This window comes from Triturus cristatus, chromosome 7, assembly GCF_964204655.1.
Source record: "Triturus cristatus chromosome 7, aTriCri1.1, whole genome shotgun sequence".
Lineage (NCBI taxonomy): Eukaryota > Metazoa > Chordata > Amphibia > Caudata > Salamandridae > Triturus > Triturus cristatus.
Window position 1 is genome coordinate 1,686,186,297 of NC_140590.1, and position 20,470 is coordinate 1,686,206,766.

The 20,470-nt window shown below is 43.6% G+C and overlaps 1 protein-coding gene across 1 annotated transcript; it reads left to right on the forward strand.

Annotated features, from left to right (window-relative positions):
• The first annotated feature begins 900 nt into the window (after window positions 1–900).
• On the forward strand, window positions 901–18,513 carry LOC146812732 (beta-1,3-galactosyltransferase 5-like). The gene is made up of 2 exons (XM_085615191.1): window positions 901–963; window positions 17,291–18,513. Exons 1-2 carry the CDS (start codon window positions 901–903, stop codon window positions 18,260–18,262), a joined length of 1,035 nt encoding a protein of 344 aa, XP_085471317.1. The 3' UTR covers window positions 18,263–18,513.
• Window positions 18,514–20,470: the final 1,957 nt, after the last annotated feature.

Here is a 20,470-nt window from a genome sequence, read left to right on the forward strand (position 1 = left end):
GACAGCAGCCTGGTCCACGGCCGGACTGGGAACAGAAACCGACCCTGGCAAACTGTCCAGCTGCCCCACCCTGGGCGAGAGGGAGTGCAGCCGAGCAGTTTGCCAGGGCCGGTTTCGGCCGATTTTGTTACAGGGGGCCGATATTGCCGACCCCCAGTAACAAAAACGGCCCCCCCAGTGGCCCAAAACCAGCCCCCACCCTAGCGGCCTACCGGGGAAACGCCCGGTGCCCGCTATGGCCAGTCCAGCCCTGGCCTGGTCCACTGATGGCAGTCTCTCGAGAGGATGTGGTCCGTCGGCTTAAACTGCCGACTTTGGTGCAGGAAACCAGGGTTCGAGCCTCGAGGTGGCGTCCACATCCTGTGATTCTGGGCAAATCACTTAATCTCCCCGTGCCTGAATATGTAATGTAAATACGGTGCTCATGTACAGCGCTCCAATACCTTCGGGTCGAGTTCGCGCTATATAAAAGATGCAAAAAAAAAAAACCAAACTCAGGCCTCGCTCACTGGAGCAGTGAGTCTCCGCATGCACTTCTGAGCACCACTTTTCAAATGAAGAGATTCACAGTGTCGACTCGCCCTCTGCTCGTTTCTACTGACATTGAAATGATAGTTGTCTCCCCTATAGTTTCACTTTGAAGTCGTGCAAAGCCTCGCACCGAGCACCCACGCCCTGATTCAGTGATGATATCTCAGCGGGTCACTGCACGTGCTGCAGTAATATGCGTGTGTGTTAGCTCTAGGTCACGTGCCCAGGCTCAGAATCATTCCACTGACGTCACAATGTGGAAAGGAATCCCAGGCCGAGGCCCGCCCCTCCCTCGTAGCTCGAGGATCCACGAGATGCCGCGTGGAGCGACTGGCAATGGCAACGTCTCCTTCCGGGGGGCGCGTGACGATGGTCTTGGCGCGCCTCGTTCTGAGGCGAAGTCGGCGGTCTGTGGTCTACATGTTCGCCAAGGTGAGCCTCACCGCAAGAGGGGAGAGGAGGTCAGTCCAAGGGCACTGCTTCTCATCGTCAACTGTACCCTCTCTGAGATAACAGAAGATGGAGTCCGAGCCCAAAAGGTTATGTTATCAGCACCCGCAGCCCGGGCGGGGCCTATGGTGACCCATGGCAGTGGCAGTCTGACTGAGATGTGCGCAGACCCCAGTTCTTGAAAGCAACAACAGTTACAGTCCTCTATAAGCAATCATGGCAGGTGCGGCCTCTGTCCAGGTCTGGGGTTATCACTGAAGTTACACTCAGAGGTGGGCGAGCCATTGAAAGCTCGAGCCGGGCTCGAGACTGAAGCCTGGCTCTTGCTCAGCTCGAGGTTCTGTTGGAACCTCGAGCCCATAACGAGTCTAGCTTTCGTGTGTCTTATATCTGCCATCTTCCCCCTACCCAGGATGAGCTGCAGACTTTGGAACTAGGAGACCTGGTTCCAGGCGGTTCAAAAGCCTATGATTCTGGACAATTCACTTACTCGCCCTGGGCCTATAAGCCATGAATGTGACCTTGTTTAATGTGATTGGTGCCCATGAATAACGCTCCAATTGGGGTGGAGTTCATGCTATATCATAACTTCAAAAAATACACAGAGGTAACAACAAAGCCTTGACATAAGAAAAGACAAATAGATACCAATTTCCTGGCTAATCTGTACTAAATGAAACCAGAAAACCTGGATAAATCGCAGCTTCACTTCTTAAATTATGTGATCTTAGGCAAATATCCTCTCCTTAGTCGCCATACATCTTCAAATTCTGTAACTTTCCTCGCTCCCCCAACCGCCCCATCAACCATTAACATTCCAAGCCACATGCAAGGCTACTTGCGTGCACAAACACAGGGTGGAGGAAGGTATTGGGAAGAATAAGAGCACAAGGGTGGACACATCAACCTGTACAAAAATTTAAATAACATCCAGTATTTCAGAGGGATGTGGTAGGGGTAATACATCTTTTCCCTCCTCTTAGAGAAATTCAACTCGACCAATTATCTTTAAACTTGACAGGAATTCCCAGGTTGCATGGGAAGATAAAGAGCCCTTGCCTGATTCATGCACAACAGCCTTGGGGAAGCTACCTTTTCTGTCACGAGGTAGTGACATATTGTGAGAGGCTGGCTTAGTATATGGTGATCGCTTATTTAAGTGACGCACCCTGCACTAATCCAGACAACCCTTATGGTGATTTTAGTGGTCTTGGACAACCTTAGAAAGCTCTCTAAGTGGTATCTCTGGAGAGCAGCCTTCAGACTTTGTCCAGAAGGAGTGTAAAGCAGATTTTTTTATCAGAACGCAATCTTACCGATATAGATTAAGTGAAAGAGAACCACACAGTGTATTTATAAAAATCAGTATTTATCATAAAGTACTCACTAACACATACCAATATCTCCTTCCCAGAGATATACACAATGCACACAATACTTTGCGAAGAAAACAGGTAAGTAGCACAATATACAAAGTGGTCAACCAGGGGGGACCAATCCATATACTTAAATCGTGGGTTGCGAGGCATGACCCAAGTCAAGACAATACCCAGAAGACGTAGAAAGCCTGGGGACCCAAGGAATCACTCAAGGTAAGTAACCAGGTACCCCACGGAGGCCGTGTGCAGAGTGGGAACACAACTGCGTGCTCAGTTCAAGTCAATGGATACGTTGCGGTTGCAGTTTTAAGTAAGAAGGACCCTTCCCAGCGGACCCTGAAAAACCCAGAGGGAGACAGAAGGTTGGAGAGCACCTCACCCGTGGATACCCTAGGAACCAGAATACCTACACTAGCGAAGCTGGGTGCATAGGTGCGAATTGACACTGGAAAGCGCTGTTGAACTCAGTGGAGGACGTCAGGAAGAAGCCGCTGGTGAAGAAGATGGAAGTGTCCGGTGGAACCCAGAGGTTGATTCAAGATGAGAGGTACCTGCAAGCAGAAGAGACACTCAGAAGTGACCAGGAAGCACAGAAGACGAATGCCCACTGATGTCGAGTGTTGTAGTAGAGCTGACAATGACCTTGGAGCTGCAGCTGTGTGGACCCGGCGACGGTGTGGAAGACCAGGAGCCGTTCACAAGCTGTCCCATGTCAGATGTCGAGAGTTGAGGGGTCGGTGTCCGTTAAGAGCACCAACAAGCCTTGGCAACTACAAACAACGTCGCAAACAAAAAAGGTGCAGAGTTAGGAATAGCAAGGCCCAAGGGACTCACCAAGTGCAGGTGAGTGGGAGCAGACGGAGTCTTCCCGGTTGCAGTCTCGGTTTACCAAAGCAAAGTTCAATGCGGTAAGTCGGACTCGGTCAGCATGATGCAGTCAGAGTGTCCAGAGGGCTGAAGATGACACGAAGTTGAATCTGTATCAAATCCTATGACACATCTAGGGACCTACCCACAGGTAAGCCCTTAAGTCCCCTAAGGAAAGGGTTAAGATGATTCAGGGGTCCCTCCCAGAGGAGGGGCTGGACATTGGGAAGGATACTCCCATGTCCTTTGCCCAATTTTGCACCAGAGCGGGAGCCACCAGCTCCCTGAACTGGTTTGAACTGGAGAATGCAAGGAGGGCACTAAGTGTGCCCTTAAAGCAGTCTCAGTGGCGCTGGCCAGTGCCCCCACCCTGCCCCAATACACTAAACCCTGTCTGGGAGGTGGTCACACCTCCCTGTGACAGGATATCCATTGTTCTACCTTCTCCTGCTCAAACGTGGCTCAGCAGCAGGAGGGCAGAATTGTGTCTCTGGTCAGCAGCAGTCTGGTTCTAGAAGGGTGGTACCGCAAGCACTGAGGGCCTCCCGGAGGAGATTTACAGTGTATGGAATCATACCTCCCACACTGGCTACGGTGACAGGGTTCGTTACAGCCAGTTTAGAGGTGGCCATCGCGTGATGACGCATGGCCACTCCATATATCATAATGGCTGACGCACTTACGACCCGGGAGAATAGACTCCGAAAGTTGTATGGGTATCCCGCTCATGCAGGGGTACCCTCACAGTCTGAACCACCCACACTGCCTTTAGGATTGACAGGCCTGCCTTAGGGGTGACTTATAGGTTTTAAGTGCAGTTACCTGAGATTTAGGAAGACCTATATCTTTTGTAAGTGGTGTTAGCACCCGCTTACACAGGCTGCAATGGCAGGTCTGTAGTCAGTGTTTGCATGGTTTCCCATGGGTGGCAAAATGCATGCTTCAGCCTATGGGAAACCCCTGGTGTACTAGGTCCTGGGTACCTCAGTACCATACACTAGGGACTTATAAGGGTACACAAGTTGCCAATCTGGGATGTACCTAAGTAGTCACCATAACCAATTTAGGGGAGAAAGCACAGAGACCGGGGTCCTGATTAGCAGTATCCCAGTCAGACTAGTCAGAAACCACCAGGCAAAAAAACGGGGGTAACCATGAAAGCAGATCCTACTTTCCTACACATATCATATGGTGTCAAGGGTCTAATAACAGTAGAAGTAACAGACTTCCCTGAATTACTGATTGAAGAAGCCCAGATGGTAGCACCTGATGTAACAGGAGAATATGATTACTCTGACATGACCTTAACAGCTCGTGATTTATTCCACCAACAATCAAGACTAAGCATTATAGCTGTACCAGTAGGTTTAACTACTTTCACGGGTTCACCAAATTTGTTTCCACTGAACTTACTAGACAGATGCCTAATCCTGACCATATCTCCAACATTTATCTTACTCGTACAGGTTGACTTTAGTTTGGTCGCAATAGTTTTTCATCTTTGCTTGACAGTTCACAGCCCTGTCCTAAATGGTCTCCCCATTTTTGCCCTGAATAGAAAAATCTACAGCATCATCCTCTTCTCTTTTTTTGACCCATTGTGGTTGCAGTGTGGTAAAGGCTAGCTTAGTCTTAGGTGGAGATTCTTTGTCAGACCCCCTTTTACTCAGAATACTTACAAGGGGTTTATGATCTGTTCCTATTAAAAACGACCTGCCCCATCAAAAACTTTAGAATTTGGCTACAGTCCACACACATGCTAGTGATTCTTGTTTTATAACTGAGTATTTATTTCCTTCTGAACTCTAACAAGCAAAAGCTATAGGATGTTCTCCATTGTTTGCAGGTTGACATAGAACAGCCCCAAGTCCCACCTGACCATCAGAGACAGTTGTAATAGACAGGAAAGATTCATCAAAATAGTTCAAAGAAGGTGCTTTTTGCAGTTCTTATTTTGAAGCACACATCCTCTCAGTAAATTCATCATTCCACTCAAAATCAAATTATTCTTGACCAAACAAAGCATTGGTTTCACCTTCTCTGTGTAGTTTCTAATAAACTTTGAATAGAATTCACATAAGTCTACAAAGGATAATAGTTCTTCTTTGTTCCTCGATTTTAGGGGATTAGACAATTGCAAAACCAGGCTTGGTTTTTGTGCAACACCATTTTTTCTGAAAACATGACCTAAGCAGTCCACTTGGTCTTTGCAAAATGTAAATATTTCCTTCTTCAAGGATAATCCACTTTGCAAAAATGCATGTAAACATAACATTTAACTGGTCTAGATGACTTTCTTGATTTTCCAAACACACCAGTACATTGTCCTGGAAAGCTTGGACAGCTTTCATTCCCCAGAACAGGTTGTTCATTAATTTTTGAAGCACAGCTGGTGCAGGACGTAAACTAAGTGGCATATGGCAAAGCCTACATGCCCCATTTGGTGTGACAAAGAATGTAAGCTCACATGAGTTGTCTTGTGCAAAACAGCTTGGTGGTATTCAGCTGTAAAGTCCAGTGTTGAACACACTTTTTCTTTACCGAAGGTTGCCACCATTTTGTTTAAATGGGGTAAAATTTGGTTCTCCACCACAATTTGCTTGTTAAGTTGTCTCAAGTCAATGCACAATCTAATGTCACCATCTTTTTTCTTTGCTATGACTACCGGTGACAGCCATGTGTTCGCTGAAATAGGTCGATCAATCAATCAATCAATCAGTCAATCAGTACTTGTATAGCGTGGCTTATTACCAAGGAGGGTATCCGGGTGCTGGGTTCAATAATATAGGCCCGAAATAGGTTTGATAATATAGGCCTGAAATAGGTTAGACAATACCTTCCTTTAGTCATTTCTCCAATAGAGTCTCAACTTCTTTTCATGCAGAAAGAGGAACGTTGCGTACTTTCTGTTTGATGGACATAGTATTTTCTTTTAGCTGAATGGAAAATGTTCGAAACCTTTCAATTGACCCAGCTTTACTGAAAATATGGTTTCATACTCCTGCAGGATTCTTTCCTGATTAATTTCGGGAAAATGCTGAAAATATAAGGGGTTTTGCATGGGTTAATAATCATTATTAAACTCTGCTGATCATACCATCTCGAAATATTTATGCCCCTGTTGACCACGTACACCTTTGCTTCAGCAGACCTTCCTTGAATTGACAAGTGAGCCTTGAATACACCTTCCATGGGAATTTTGTGACCTCCATAAGCTCAGGAGTGATTTGACAGTGTTGTAATATACCTTTGATTGGTCCATTTTTTAATTGCAGCTTGGATATAATTGTGAGCCGTCGAGTCGGTGTTTACAAAAATCATTATGTCATGTTGATTAATTTGTACAGTGCACTTTGGTTGATCACCCAGGTTGCATTTGTTGACAATTGCTACCAATAAAACATGATCTTCCAAGCTCTCCTCTATTTCAGAATTATCATCGTAATGTTTTATGGTAAGAACCTTTTTTTAATGCCCACTTGTACCATATACTTTAGCAAAATGATCTTTTTTGCCATATTTACGGCACTCCTTACCAATTACAGGGCAGTTTTTGTAAGCTGCAGTGTGGTTGCTTGATCCACAGTGAAAAAATTCTCCCCATTTGGATTCATCTAGTCTACTATTGCCTTTGGATTTGGCATTTTCACATTTTATTGGTGGTTAGTGTGCATAAAATGTACTTCATTGTAACTTTCTTTGGGCTTTTGAAGCATTTTCAAGCCCTTGGCAGTATGTTTGTTGCTTAAAATGGCACTAATAACCTTGTCAAGTCTGGGATTTTTGTAGTGTGCATGACCATCTGGTCACAAATCATCTCATCTGTGTTTGAAAATGCACATGTTGATAAGAGCATGGGTAATGCTGCCACATATTTACCAATAGATTTATCAGTAGCCTGGTACCTATAATAAAAATTATGTCTCTCCATAGTGATACTAACACTGGTGTAAAATTACTGGCCAATATATAAATATCCCAGTCTTTCTTATTATCTGGATTTTCAGCAGGGGCTATTTTATCAAATAACTGCTTGCCCTCAGCATCCAAACTGTTGTACAACATGACTTATTTTCACTCTGGACTGAACTTGGTTCCATTGATGGCCACTATATGCATTTCAAAACTTTTGATCCATTGACTACAGCGTTCCTTGAGCGGTCCTGGAAGCGCAAGAAAGTTAGCTGGTAGAACTACTGCATTAATGACACCTGCCATGACATGCAATGAAAACGACAAAAAGGTTCCAAATGGTGAAAAAATATTGTGGCCCACAGAATTATAATGTAATTACAGGATGGGAGCAAGTTTTATAATACACAGTCCGACTACAATAAAATTGCCTAATCAGAGCTGAGGAAAATAATATTATACTAGTTCAAACCAGCATGTAGCGAACTTGCATTAAACATGTGGAGTGAAGCAGTAACTGGGAACTCCAATAGTGTGGATGTAGCAGTGCAGCCGATTTCCACCCCCTTCAGGCTTGACGAAAACGTCAAGGCATCATCAGAGAGAAAGCGTGACTAGTTGAGCAGATGGAAGGACAATACTGGAGCACAGTCGATGTCGGTGAAGAGACTGCACTTCCTTACGCAGTACGTAGGGGTGAGAAACTCCTTAATGACTCTGTTGGATTACCAATACCTGTTGAGGCCCCTGTTCAAGGATTGCAATAGAGGACTGACGGCAACAAACCAGCCTGAATGAGCAGGTAAATATAATCTTGAAAATCCAGTTCCTTGTCGCCAATAATCACTGTCTGTAATGACTACGGGCATGCAGGTAAGGAGCTCAACAAAATGTAGTGCTCCTCATTTGCCACCCGTCTCCAAACGTCCTAACTTCCCTCGCCCCTCTTTAATCACCCTGCCAATTGTTAACATTCCAAGCCATGCACAAGGCTACTCAAGCACACAAACACAGGAGAGAAAGGTATAGGGAAGGGAAAAACGACAAGATGGACACTTCAGCTGACACATGCAATTTAAATAACATCCAGCATTTAAGAGTAGGCCTGGGTGGAGTTCAGGGAGTTCTACTCTCTGGAGGTCCGCCAGCGGTGGAGTCTATTAAGTCAAGCTGCTCACACTGATTTTAAGAGCGGTAAAATAAGCACTAACGGCGTCACGCCGGAGGGCGCTGCTATAAATTTGGTCCTACAATGCATACATTTGTTAGGGACCAGTTCATTGTAACTGCTCTAGCAATAAGATGCAAGAGAGATTGTGGGTTGCAGAGAACCCCATGCTGAATGATGCAATAGCTATATATAAATGATAAATATAGATTCTTAAAAAGAGTAGTGTCAGAACAGTGGTGGACAAGAGCAATTGTGCAAACGTAGTAGTGAAAAACACAGACATCACATGGAAAGGGACCCATGAGTGACAACAAGGGTTACAAAAGAGGAAATTATAAGATTAAACACAGATGCCACAGATGTGGGAGAAACTACCACGTACCCTACTCAAAAAGTTGTTATGCTATCACTCTAGACTGTTGGAGGTGTGGCAAGATAGGACACATTGCCCATATGTGCCAACAAGGAAATACGTTTATGGTAGTGAACATTTGTGTCAGGGAGGAGAAGGCAGAAAGGGTGCTTTGTGTCAGTATCTCCCAGAAAAATGCAGAAGAGAGGCATGGGGGAGCAAAGCCCTGAGCCCCAAGAATGATGGAGAACGGAAAGGAAGGAATAGAAGGCAGCATTCTTGCTTGAACAAGGACGTTGACCTCATGTGCAGTTCGGAGTCAGTGTATATGATAATTCTTGAGAAGTTATTTAGGATAGTAAAGCTGTAACCAATGTTATATCTAAAAATATATATCAAGAGGTTATCAGGGCTGTGAGATTTTTTTATCATTGGCTAAACGTGGGCAATAGTTATCTTTAAGGAAAAAGAAATAGAAGAACATGTGTGACAAAGAATGGACCAATATATGTATGACACAGAGCACCAGTTCATGGTGGTGGAAGACATCAATATGGAAGAAACCTTGAATAATGCAAAAGGGTTTCTGTAGGAAAGAAAGCAGACATTAATTAAGATCTTGTCTTGACCTTCAATGTCTTAGGGCCTGATTAGCTGTTCAGTCTGACCACTGCCACACTACGGGACTGCCCGCAGTATTACAACTGCAGCTGTCTGACCACCACAGGACTGCTGAGACCGCCAGGGTTCTGGTATTCCACTGCATTCGCGCAGCGGTCAGAGGCAGAAATATGCTGCACCACCAAGCATATTTTTAGTTGCCTCACCACCACCCTTTTCATGGCAGTGAGCCTGCCATTAAAAGGGTGGCAGTGAGGCAACTAAGGGGGCTCTCATAGAACCCCTGTCGCCTCAGGGCCCATGGGGTGCATACGGGGGCACATGTACTCCCCCCCCATGGATTTCCACCCCCAGTTCCTACACAGTGTAGCATGTATGCCACACCTTGCAGGATGGTGCAGTCGGCGCTCTGAAAGCGGCATTCTGCATGTAAGGCTCTTCTGTACGCTTAACAGACCGCCGCTGTCAGACCGCCGCACGACAGCCCGCCAGCCCGCCAGCCCAGGATCGAAGTCCTAATGTGGTAGGCGGTCGCACCACAGGTTTGGAGATCCTCCAGTGGACGGCGCGTTGCATCGTCCGTTGTAGGACCACCAAACTCATAATCGGTCCCTTCAGAAGAATGTGGTAATTGACAACTTGAAATTAGCGAACTTTAACAATATGGTGTTTTTAAAAAAAAAATGTTTAATTGCTTTTGCATATAGAGCCAAAACATTTCAAATATCTGAAAAATAAGATGGATGTCCTTGACCAGAGGTGTACACTTGCGAAATCATAAACTCAATCTTATTAGTGTTAGTAGTATTCAATTACAAGGTTCTTCTCAATATATCAATAATTGTCCACAGTACCTCATAGAGATCATACATATTCTTCATGTGGACTCTCTTACTCTCACATTTTCACTATATCCTCTCCACTTACCAGTGCATTCCATGCCGTTGCCGCCATTTCCCACAGATTTGTTTCTACTTTTGTGTTTCTCCTTCTGTTGTACAAATGTCTCTACAACATCATGTATCAATCGACATTTTCTTTCAAACTTTGTATATCTGAGGACCTGTGATCTCCCATCTTATTACCACATTCCTTTTTGCCCACCTTTAGTCCCACTTCATCAAACCCTTTTTAAATATTTAGAGATGATTTCCTTGCTCCACATGCCCAGAATCAATATTTTGGGGAAACATTAAAATGAGCCTTCCCACACACTAGCTTGGTACGATAGAAGGACCCTATTTGGCCGCAACTTCTTAAGCAGAGTGTATCCTACGCCCTTCCGATTTTTTGCATTTGTATCCTAGTGTAGTATACTTGATTTTTGATTTTTATCTGTACTACTCGAAACCCCGACGTAGTAGCCACTGGTTTGGGGCAGTGCTTTAAATGGGCTGGTACTCACCGGTACTGAGTATCGGCACTTCTTAGATTTATCGCACTTCTATACTGCCGAGTAGAGTACCGGTACTCATGAAAAGGTAGGCTCCTTGCCTGTGAGTGTGGTGAGCAGGAGCTAAACGTGTCTCTGGCAGCCAATGCGCCGCTTCTGTAGCCCCGATCTGAGCCACTGCTGAGCTATTCAGCTGGGCTCATTTGAATAATGTCCTGAGGCTCACTATCACGCTGTGTTTGACAGAGCAGGGTCCGTTCAGGCCCTGTGCTGTCAATCACATTCACACTATATTGTGCATTTGTGCTAACACAGGAATTATGGCAGTCTCCTGGCAGTGGCAATTAAAAAAGCCATGGTAGGTGAATAGTATAAAATGGCTTTTATCATACCTGAGTCTTTTGTGTGTCTGCTTATGTTTGTGTGTTTGCCTGCATTTGTATGCCTGTTTTTTGTAAGAAAAAAGGGAGAGATAAAGAGAGAGAATCAAGACATTCTTGGGAGGTATTTTAAAGAAAATGGGTGGCACTTTGTGTGTACATGTCTGCTCGGCGACAAAGGTTCATAAGTAATGTAAAAGGGGTGGGGGGTTGGTGGGTGGGTCAGTGAGTGAGTGAAATGGTGGATGGATGGGTGAGTGAAAGGGTGGATGTATAGATGGATGGATGGATAAGTGAAAGATTGGATGGATGAATGAAAGGGAGGGAGGATGGATGAAAGGGTGGATGAAGGATGAGGAAAGGAGGGATTGAGTGAAAGGGTGGATGGAATGAAAGCGTGGATGGAAGAAGGAGTGAAAGGGTTAATGGATAGATGTACGAAAGGATTGATTGATGAGTGAAAGGGTGGATAAAAAGATAGATGGATAGGTATGAGATGGATGGATAGGTTTGGATATGGAAGGGTGGAAACAAGGAATGGTGAAAAACTGAATGATGGATGAAAAACGTAATAGCCCAGAGATTGTAAAGGTTAAATGGTGGACATTAGCAGGTAAATGGTAGGATGAAAGGATGAATGGATAGATCAATGGAAGAGACAAGAGATATCTTCTGGAGAGGTTCATGATGAGTTGCTTCATTTGCTTGGTGCCCTAAGAGCTTTGGTTCGAAGTGGGGATATTTTCAGTTTCTTCCTACTCACATGCTCAAAAATATATAGTATTGTGACAAACAACAGCAATTAACAGTATGGCATTAAAAAGGTGCAAATATTGCAAAAAAATGAAATGCTAACATATTATCGCATTTGTCTTTCATTTTGTGTAATGAGTTAACCTGCTTTGTTTATATAAACACATTTCTCATGTATTTTGGTATGTGCTGCAACTAATATAGAAGTTGTTAGGTATCATCATGTCTTGCCCTTAGCCCACCCCTAGCCCCGCCCACTCACTACACCTCTAGCTTATTTTAATGAGTACCTGAACTTCTTTTTTCCCGTTTGGATCACTGGTTTGGGGGGAGTTAAATTCTTCTTCCCGGTCTGTTTCATCAGTCTGCCCCAGGTCCCTTTCCCAGCTGTGCCTTAGCTTTTCTAGTGTGATAGAAGTGTTATATTTGCAGCACAACCTTCTTGTATGAATATACTTTAGCTGTGAGCACAACTATATATCTGTTAACTCCCTGGAGTGTTCGGCTAACACATGTTGTAGTTGTATATACTTAGATTATTGTGACTCCACCAGAACCTTCTCTTATGTTGAGATCCTTTTGGCCTCTCTTGTCAACCCAGATCTGTGACTGGGGGTGAGTGTCTGAAAAGTTTCAGTGCTCCGTCCATCATCACCTTGTGTTTGCATTGTTCACCCTTGCGCACTTTGCCACTGGATTCAAGCTAGCCTGGCTGATGAGGAGTGTTACCCTGAAACCGGTCCCAGGACGCTTATTTCTGGTCCAGGAAAAATCTGGCTTGGCAGTTCATGCTAGACTGTTCCCATGAGGGACAGGGTCAAGACTGATTTGCATATGGCTGGGTCTAAACTGGGGTGGTGAAGTGAGCTAAAGGACGATGATGGATTCAACCCAGATCTGTGACTGGGTGTGAGTGTCTGTATAGTTTCTGTGTTCCATCCATATTCTCCTTTTTTTGTTCTCTTGTCCCCACACATGCCCTATCTTCAAGATGCCAATCATGTCTCATTTTCTAAAGCCTTTTAGCCTTCGTACTTGCTTTAGGATAGCACTTATCCATAGTAGTGTTTTCAGGCTCGGCTGCCACTTCTACCCCATTGTATCTAGTGCCACTCTTTATGCCCAGAGGACTATGTGTGACGCGGTAGCTTTTGGTGAATTTGTCTAACCATGTACCCTCTTCTGTCCATAGCATCCCTATTTATTCATGTAGCTGGTTCCTGCTGTACAGCAGATGCACAGTCATTCACTGTTATTAGTCAGGAGGCCAGACAGTATTTTCTAATATATGGTAGTACACTATCCCTATTGCATACCCTGTCTTGTGCATAGGGATGCCTAAGATGTTCTGTGTGCCTCTCTGTCGCATAGCAACATGCCTAATGTCACGTCCACTCGCACAAAAACGGTCTCAATAACCCAGAATGGCATATTCTGTAGGGCATACAGCAATTTGGGCAGGTAAATGATCCTAAACATAGCTGCTCTGCCCATCAGAAATAGCGGTAGCTTCTGACAGTGAGCTGCATCATGCCTAAAACTTTGCTTGTATTTTTTTTGTTAGATTCCATAAAGTTTTCTATGGTTAACCATATATGGTCGTTACATCCTCAACTGGGTATTTGTAATGGGCATCATAGCTGTTCCAGTGACCTCTGTCTGTAAATGGTAATGTGATAGATTTACCCCAGTTTACTTTAAAGCCGGAGTATTAACCCAAAAACCATGAAGATATTCAAGAGACTCGTCTGTTAGTTGGATGCCAGCCTTATTGATTCCACCCTTCGGCAGAGACGGTGCAGCAGAAATATTCAACCCAGTCTCCCAAAACTTCCATTTGTGTCTGTATAAAAACAGCCCAGCTCTCCCTAGCCTATCCAGCTCTTGCTCCGACTGTCTCACTAAACACCAATGGGGCTATTCACAAAGATAACTTACATTTTTGAGTAAGTTACACATGTAAGTTAACTCTTACACTTACTACTTTGAGCTATCTGAGTGTAAAATTACTCAAACTAAAATTACACACACTGGAGAAAAATTTACGACTGTAAGTTACTCTCGTACCCAAAAGAAACAATAGTGAGTCCAGCACAACACATGGCCAACAACTGGTACTGCAACACCCTTCTATTGAAAATAATGGAGGTTGGGACTTAAAATAAAACCCTATAGGAAATAACGGTAAATTAAATTACATTATTTCTTATATTTAAAAATAAATACCTATAATATAATATTAAAACCTTAAAAAAACATATTTTTTTATTTAATTAGAAAATATTTTAACGACCTTTTTTAATTTATAGATTAATATAACATACATTTGTTTGAAAATATAATTAAATGACTTTTAATTAATTACATACAACATGTTAAATAACTATTAATGAATAATGTTTTTATTACTTTATTGGAAATTATTTTCACCTTCAGAAATATAGATTTGCATTTTTAAATTCATTTAATATATATAAATGTAAGATTTAATTGAAAATTACGTGAATTATTTTGTTTTACATTTAAAGGAAATGTATACTCTTAATTTACATTTATATTTAACATGGACATAGTTGTTCTTTTTTTAAGTAAAGTAAACATTTTTACTTTTCCCCATACTTTTTCATAATGAGACTCCACAGTTGAGTGGGTGGAAATTACCCTTTGGTAAAGTATAGGGATCATTTAAAAAAGTTTATTACTTTTAATAAATTAGTAACAATTTATTTATGTTAAATATTATTGTAAATTCATGTTATATATTAATCTTAAATCTAGAACAAATTACAAAATACTACAGCACTATTATCTCAATTTTGAATTAGTTCTTTAATTAATTTAAAGTTATTAAATTCAATGAAAACTGTTTTCCAAAGTTCAAATTGAAAAATAAAATTCCCAACTAAAGTACAAAAATAAAATTACTGTGCATTAATAATTATTGAAAGTGCTGTATGTAATTAAATAAAAGTAGTTTAATAAATGTTATTAACATTTGATGTTACTTCAATTTATCAAATCAAAAAGGTTGTTAAAATATTAGATTTTTTAACCATTAAGTTATATTGATATGTTTACCTATTTTAATTTAATTCCTATGAGGTTTTATTTTAAGTCCCTACATCAATTATTTTCTCTGGGAGGGTTTTGTCATATCAGTGGTTGGCCATATGTGGTATTGGACTTTCTACTGTTTCTTTTTGTCAGTAGTAACTTACACTCATAAGTTTGGCTCCACCCCCTTTGTCAGCGGGTGGAGATGTCTACACCTTTGAGTTACTTTATACTCATATTTTGTAAATAGCCCAAAGTAGTAAAGTTACTCAAGGGTGTAAGAGTAAATTTACACATGTAACTTACTCACAAGGGTAAGTTAGCTCTGTGAATAGCCTGGACTATCTCAAACTAAAGCTTTACTCTAGAGAGCCAATGTTTGGCACACATGCTGATACCTAATACTGTAAAGAGAAGATCTGCAGATAAAGCTTTGCTCCTCCAGCCTGTGGCTTATGAAAGTCCTTGCCCACGACTATCCACCTTAATCCCGCCCTCCTCAATTTCATATAAGAATTGAAGATTATAATATGACACTATAATCTTCTTCCCAAAGCACCTCCAAACCAAGCTCCCTACCTGGTCATGTCTACTCTTGCCGTCAACTGTATGGTGCTATAGGCACTTTATTAACCAGGTAAGTATTTTATATACTTCTCAAATACTTTAAAGTTTGAAGCTATCTCTTTTTTTAAACCCACTTATTTTCTGCAGTGTCGTAAATACAAGAAGTATATTGTACTGCATTGACAAAGTTATCTGGTTTTATAAACTCCCAAAATGTAATATAAAATGATTCCGTTGATAAAGCTCGCATCATTTTACATCACAGAGGGACAGACTTCAGTGGGCTATTACTTCTTCTTTGGTCACAGCATGCTGCAGGGATAGACTCAAAGAATGATGAGCTTCTTATGGCTTATACACTATGCAGTAAGCACAGACGTCAGCCCTGTCTCTCTGTTACAATCAGTTGACCTCGTGGTGGAGACAAATATTGTTACTAGTAATCCAGTCTTTCACTAATATACAAGGGAGTAACCAAAAATTGAAATACCCCTCACATTGCACCAAGCAAGTGAAGCAGGTCGTCGTGACCCTTCCCAGAAGAGCTCTCTTGTCTCGTCCATCCACGCATCTATCCATTCACCCTTTCACCCTTCCATCCATCCATTGATATCCACCATTTCACTTTTACATTCTGTTATCCATTCATTCTTTAATCCTTCATTCAGCCTTTCACCATTTTATCCGTCCATCCATCCGCCCGCCCATCCAAACCTAGCCAACAATCTCCAAACCTATCCACCCATCTCACCATCGCCCTTTCAGTCATCCATCCTTCCATCCACCCTTTCACTCGTCATTCCATCCATCCGTTCGCTCATCCATCCACCCACACTTTCAATCCATCCATCCATGCACCCATCTAACCATACCACTTTCCTTCATCCATACATCCTTTCACTCACCCATCCATACATCCATACATCCATCCACCCACACTTTCACTCATCCATCAATCCACTCATTCACCACTCCATCCAATTCATCCCTACTCATCAATCCATCCATCCACCTACTCATCCAACCATTCTTCTACCCATCGACCACTCCATCCATTCATCCTTACTCATCAATCCATACATCCATCCACTCATGCAACCATTCTTTCACCCATCCATCCTTGAACGCATCCTTTATTCCATCCATCTATCCTCCCTCCCTTCCTCCCTCCCTCCCTCCCTCCCACGTTAATTGTGAGCCTTTGTCTGCTGAGCTGCGTAGAGGAGACGCCCATCAAGCACTCCACCTCTGCTGTAGTTGCTAAAGCGGGGGGCTGACAACGCCACTACTACTATATCACAGTATGAGGGCAGACTTGAGTGACCATGAGTACCTGCGATCTTTTGTCCCGCGTTAAGTGGGGGCAGAAGAGATGATATAATTATAATTGCATTAATATATTGCTTACTACCCCTGATGAGCACGCTACTTCAGAACCTAAAATGGATTAGTGATGAGTAAGTATAGGGAAATATGAAATTTATTAGAGCGGTGGACATGTGTGTTATCTGAGTTGAAAACGATAGTGGAGGGATAGAAGAGGGAGGGGGATTGCATTTATATAGTGCTTTGTACCCCTTATGAGGCATCAATGTGCTTTTTGAGGAATAGCAAGCTACTCCGGAACCCAAACAGGATTAGTGGTGAATTAGTATAGGGAAATATGAAGAGTCTGCCTGTCTCACAGCATCTGCTGGGGACAATGTTGATGTACCAGAAATGTCTTACATCTCTGCTGTAAGATGTAGTAGCATGTACAAACTCAATGAATCATTGGTTCCCTCTTTCTCTGTATTTGCAATTTTAATCCTAATTGTGCCTGCTTGCAAACACAGCTGATACCATTTTTCTTACCTGCAGGTTAAGCCCTTGATACTTTGGTTCATCAAGCATAGATCCTGCCTTCTCCTCCTCTACCTCTCAGCAGCCTTCATCGTCTTAATTCTCCTGCTACAGGAACCTTTGTACCATGGCGCTAACCAATATCTTCGCATTCTCAATTCTAGTGACTACATCTTACTTCCACATAAGAACTGTAAAGACATTGACCCTTTTGTGATCATTCTGGTTTCCTCCTCCCCAGGGCAGCACCGGGCACGCTCTGTCATCCGCGGCACCTGGGCGAGTGTCGCACATGCATCTGGCAAGCAGATTAGGACCGTTTTCCTCCTTGGCACTGGACATAGCCAAAAGATGCAGGACTCCTTGGCCTCAGAGCATGCTGTCTATGACGACCTAGTCCAAAAGGGCTTCTTTGACAGCTACGCCAACCTGACACTCAAAACGCTGATGGGATTTCAATGGGTGTCAGAGAACTGCCCAAGAGCCGAGTACATCATGAAGGTGGACAGCGATGTCTTCGTTAATGTCTGGCGCCTAGTGCAGCTGCTTTTGGCAGCCACTGACTTGCCCTTTTCACTTTATACAGGCAGCATCCACTTGTCCGTCAAACCCAGCCGCAACCCCCTTAGCAAATTTTATGTTTCATGGGTGGAGTACCCAGAAGACGTCTTCCCACCCTTCTGCCCTGGTTGGAGTTATATTCTCTCTGCTGAGCTTGCACCCGCCCTCCTAGCCATTGCACCTTTTATGCCCCCCTTGAAGCTAGAAGACGTGTTTGTAGGGCTATGCTTAGAGCAACTCGGTGTTGAACCCAAGTCTCTTGGCTACCGAGGTAATTTTTTGGAGAATGTGCCCCTTGATGTCTGCTTGTACCACAATCTGGTCTCATCCCATGGTGTACAACCTAGAGTCATGCAAGGTGTATGGACCGCCATAATCAAACCTGGACGACACCGCTGCATAATAAAGAAGCCAATGAGGCAGAGCTAGAGAAGGAGCTTGGGGTCTTGGGGGAATACTCTTGGCAAACCCTTTGAGTCTTCTCGCGTGCCCTTCCAGGGCATACCAGGCACCTTGAAAGTGACACAGATTGCTAGACTTCCCTACGTCTGCTAGTTTTATAAACTAGGATCTCAGCTGGGACTGAGCTGGCCTCTCACTTCTCTAGCACAAAGGTCTGACTTGTTTTCAATGGCTGTTTAATACAATACTGCCTGCTTATTCTTGTAATAGCAACTCAATAAAAGGTAATTGGGTTATGTTGTACTTTTGGTTGTTTTCCAGGTCTGTCCTCCTTTCAATCTCAAAGTGTTGGCTTTTGTTTTTTACTTAGTAAAAGGAGGCATTGCACTTGTACCTAATTTGACTGCCCATTTTAGTGTTTGTATAGTTTATCCCAGATCCAGTATACACGCAGTCCCACACCCCCAGGCCCCCTAGAGCTACGCCAGGCCCTTGTATTCCACACCGCAATAGTATTGATATCAGTACTCCAAACAGCCACCTTGCACATTTGGCCCCACGGCCAATTCCATAGTAGGACCAAAGGACTTTTATTAGGACAGTACAGGGTAGAGTTGAAGTCTACAATATCTACGTTTACAACATGATGTAGGGAGATAAAGAGAGCAGCCCAGAATCACAAAATTGTTCTTCAACTGTCAAAGATAGGATTTGTTGCCAATTTCGAGGTTTCAAGGTCATCATCTTAGTCACCGCCAATATGTTATGTATAGATTAGTATACCTCCAACTGCACACTATTGGAAAATTGCAAGTCACCCCTCATATACTGAATGAGGAAGGCCACGTGTCTTTTAGAAACAGGTGGAACTTCTGTGGTGACTTGAAAAATCGTTTTAGTTGAGGTACGATAGTCAAATTAGTGAGTAGACAGTAGCGGCTGCTACCACACCCGGGTGGTAGGGCAGGTGGGGGGGTAACGGTATGACAAAAGAAAAAAAAACTCTTACCTGAAAACGTGCACCCGCAGCCTCTCCTCTGTCCTCTTCTTCGTGTCTCTGGTCCGGCAGCAGGAACCATCCGGGCTTCCAGGCTCTCCTGAGACAATCACAGTGCTGCAATGCAGCATTGTAATTGGTCTGAGCGCCGTGGTTCGGCGCTCAGATGGGGAATGGGAGGCTGGGCATGTTCCTCACCAGGCTGTGCATTACAGCCTGGTGAGGAAGATGCGAAGTGCCCAAGAGGACCGGCCAAGCAGTCGTGCGCACTTAGGGAGTGCAAACCACTCCTCCCCCTGTTCTGGCCAGCCCCACCCTGAGAGCCACTGACTGCAATAGGAAAAGTAAAATGATAATACCGATACGTTATTATCATTTTATTTTTCCTTTTGAGTGGTGCGGCGATGCTCCCCTTCTTTAGTGGAGAAGCCATCACTGTGAGTAGGTCCCTTCATGTAAGTAACGGTCAATTTTTTGGACTTTGAAATCTGATTGAAGCGGTCTGGCATGTTGCTGCGTATTCGGTATGGCTGCTTCTCTTTTTTCTGGGTCTGGACTAGCATGCCACACCTCTCTCGTCAAGCAGCCACGCTGTCACCGCCAATCACAGGTTCTTCTTCAGGAGGTGTGGATGAGCAGACTTGCAAGCATGGCCTCTCTTGTTGTGTCTTCTATGTTACTGAGAGTGGGATGAGTTTCTTTTATAGCTTGCTGGGTCTGCACCAGTGTACTTGGCATCTCTTGTCAGCTAGAGGCTGTGGGAGGCGTCTGGGAGGTGCCAGCACTCGTGGTCTCTTCTCATGCAGCCATTTTGTTATTGAGAGGCTGTGAGAAATGGCTGGATCTGCAGCAGCATGTGTGGCCAAACCCTGCCTGGGATAAAGAAAGGCAGTACAAGCTCACTCCTCCCCACAAAGAGGCCACAGAAAGGAAGGGGGAAGCTATCAATATGGCACGGGGAGACACAAATGTGTTGGGACATCACTATTCGCTTGTAATCATTTGTTGTAGTGATGTTATTTTCTTATTACATACATGTTCTGAGAGTGTCTGCCCATTAACAGGGAGATTATTCACTCTCACTTATTATAATTACATTGAAGACAGCACCTACACTGCTACCTCCACCCGTAGGCTCCACCTTACACCAACAACAATACCACAGTACACCTACACCACCCATACCCACATACTGTAGCACCACCTCTATAAACATTTGAACCATATTCCACTGCCTG